General features: G+C 30.7%; 1 protein-coding gene across 1 annotated transcript; it reads left to right on the top strand.

Moving 5' to 3' along the window:
* Window positions 1-238: 238 nt before the first annotated feature.
* LOC110694292 lies at window positions 239-652 on the top strand. The gene has a single exon (XM_021871471.1). It carries the CDS (start codon window positions 239-241, stop codon window positions 650-652), a length of 414 nt encoding a protein of 137 aa, XP_021727163.1.
* The last annotated feature ends 1,961 nt before the right edge of the window (window positions 653-2,613 follow it).

Genomic DNA, 2,613 nt, shown 5'->3' with positions numbered 1-2,613 from the left:
TAGGATGGCACCATTTGAAGCTCTATACGGGAGGAAATGTAGGAGCCTAGTCTGTTGGAGTGATATCAGTGAAACAATGGTACTTGGACCGGATATGGTTGAAGACATGGTTAAACAAGTCAAATTGATACAAGAAAAGATGAAAGCAGCCCAAGACAGACAAAGAAGTTAAGCTGATCCAAAGAGAAGGGAAGAAGAGTATCAAGTAGGAGAGAAAGTGTTGTTAAAGGTATCACCCATGAAAGGGGTTATGAGATTTGGGAAAAGAGGGAAATTAAGTCCGAAGTATATTGGACCATACGAAATTACTCAGCGGATCGGAAAAGTGGCATATAGGTTGAACTTACCTAGTGAGCTAGAAAAGGTCCATAGTGTGTTTCATGTGAGCCAAACCCGAAAGTATGTACCGGATGCGACTCATGTATTACAACCTGAGAACATAGAAATGGAGGAAAACCTGACTTATGAGGAAAGACCTGTCAAAATTTTGGATACTAAAGTCAGGAGCACAAGAAACAAGGATGTGAGGATCGTAAAAGTGTTAGGGAAAAATCACAGAATTGAGGAAGCAACATGGGAAGCTGAAGCCGATATGCGGAAGCGCTACCAAGACCTCTTTCTTGAGGTTAGTGGTCGAGTTACGGGGGCGTAACTCTTTTAAGGGGGGTAGAGTGCAATAGAGTTTCGCGCACGTTTATCTTCACCCCTCTAGATTAGCAGTAGGTTGTGTCTAGTTAGAATGTGCATGAATTTAACAAACTAAAACCTACCTTCAAAGAAAGAAAAATTTTAATTTTTTCCTCATTATTCTGCCTAGTTTCGGGGCGAAACTTCTTTTAAGGGGAGTAGATTGTAATACTTCGTATTTTTTAAAGGTATTTTCTAAATTAAAGAGTACTCTAGTCTTGTATTTTTGACGTATTTTCTAAATTAATAAAGAGTATTTTAGTTTTGGAGCCAAAATGATATTTGAATTTTGGCGCCTAAATAAATTGTCTTATTATTTTACAAAATTAATTAAATAAAACCATTTTATAGCAATGTTATAAATAGTGTTTTTGATTTTTCGAAAATTAAATAAATAAACCGGAATTATATTAATTCGGTTAAAATAAATTAATTAAACTAATTAAATAATATTTTCAGATTTTATAATGAAAACCTGATTTGTTTTAATATTTTTCTAAGTTAATTACTTTCATGAAATATATATATTTAATAATAAAATATTTTACCTAAACTATGAAATTAGTATAAGTGGTCCGAAAATATTAAGTTAATTATTTGCTTAATATTTTTGTCCACCCTTAAAATTATTTAATAAATTAGACTAATTTCCTATTCTAATAAAACTAAAGTTCTTCATAATATTTTCGGATATTAATAAAGAAAAATCTGATTTTTATTTTTCCAACTATTAATTTTCACAAAATAAATTTAATTAAATTATTAATTTTAGGCATAAAAATATTTTACAAAAATCTATGAATTAACATAGAGGGACCAAAATTATTGAGCTATATTAAGCTCAATATTTTCGGCCACTCATAGTTTTTTTAAATAATTGTAATTTATTTTATTAAAAATAAAAATCCTATAATATTCCTTATTTCTACTCCTAAATCAAAAATTTATTTGATCTTATTCTATACTTGCGCTCCAAGCTCAAAACTTGCTAAACAAAAATTTCATGACCAAATAAAATCTAATATTTTTCCATACATTTAATTATTTTCTAAACCCTTAAAACCCTAATTTTCATTCTTTGAAATTGCCATAAATTATACCCACCCTAAATTTCTATAAACTCATCACCTAAACACCTATAAATAACCCTCTTCCAAACACCCCAAGACACACATTAAAACTCCAAGAAATCTCTCTCTCCCTCACGGTTTTCCTCTTCTTTTTCCTTCCCCAATTTTCGGCCACCACCATCACCGGCGACCACCCTCACCGACGACCACCTACTGCCGCCGGCAACCGCCAGTCACCACCACCACCAGCCGCCACCTCTCACCGTCGGCCACCCTTGCTCCTCCTTGTCTTTGGTTTCCATCTCCATCCTTCAATTTCTCCTTTCTCCTAATCTTATTTTACATTACTAAGCATTTATAATTGAATTTCATATATGTTATTTCTTGCATAAATTATAGTATAAATAAAAACAGAAAAATTATTTAAATTATAAAAACAGAAAGTTATTTTATTAAAATATAATGATACTTTATAATAAATTCATGCACATATAGGATAGATCGGTTAAGTTGTTGTGCTTATTTGATGGCCTTATATTAATTAAGGTTATAATGATGTGTAGTTTGTTCGTTATTAAGTGAAGTAATTATGTGAATCGCTCGTGTTACGATCAAGGTACGTTATGTGGTTTGATACCTTCGAAAGTTATCTATGAAATTGTGTTTTATTATGTTTCTTATGAAATTATGTTTTATTATGCTTCTTATGAAATTATGTTTTATGATGGTTTAAATTAATAATTTTGGTTAATCAAAAGAGACTTTGAATTGTGATTAAAATTATTAAAAAGGATTGGATTAAAAATGATTTACAAGTTTCTTGATATTCAAGAATAATGGATTTTTTTTTTAAAAG

The sequence above is a fragment of the Chenopodium quinoa genome, unplaced genomic scaffold (genome assembly GCF_001683475.1).
Source record: "Chenopodium quinoa cultivar QQ74 unplaced genomic scaffold, ASM168347v1, whole genome shotgun sequence".
NCBI lineage: Eukaryota > Viridiplantae > Streptophyta > Magnoliopsida > Caryophyllales > Amaranthaceae > Chenopodium > Chenopodium quinoa.
The sequence above is the reverse complement of the archived record's forward strand: the minus strand, read 5'-3'. Positions and strand labels throughout refer to the sequence as shown.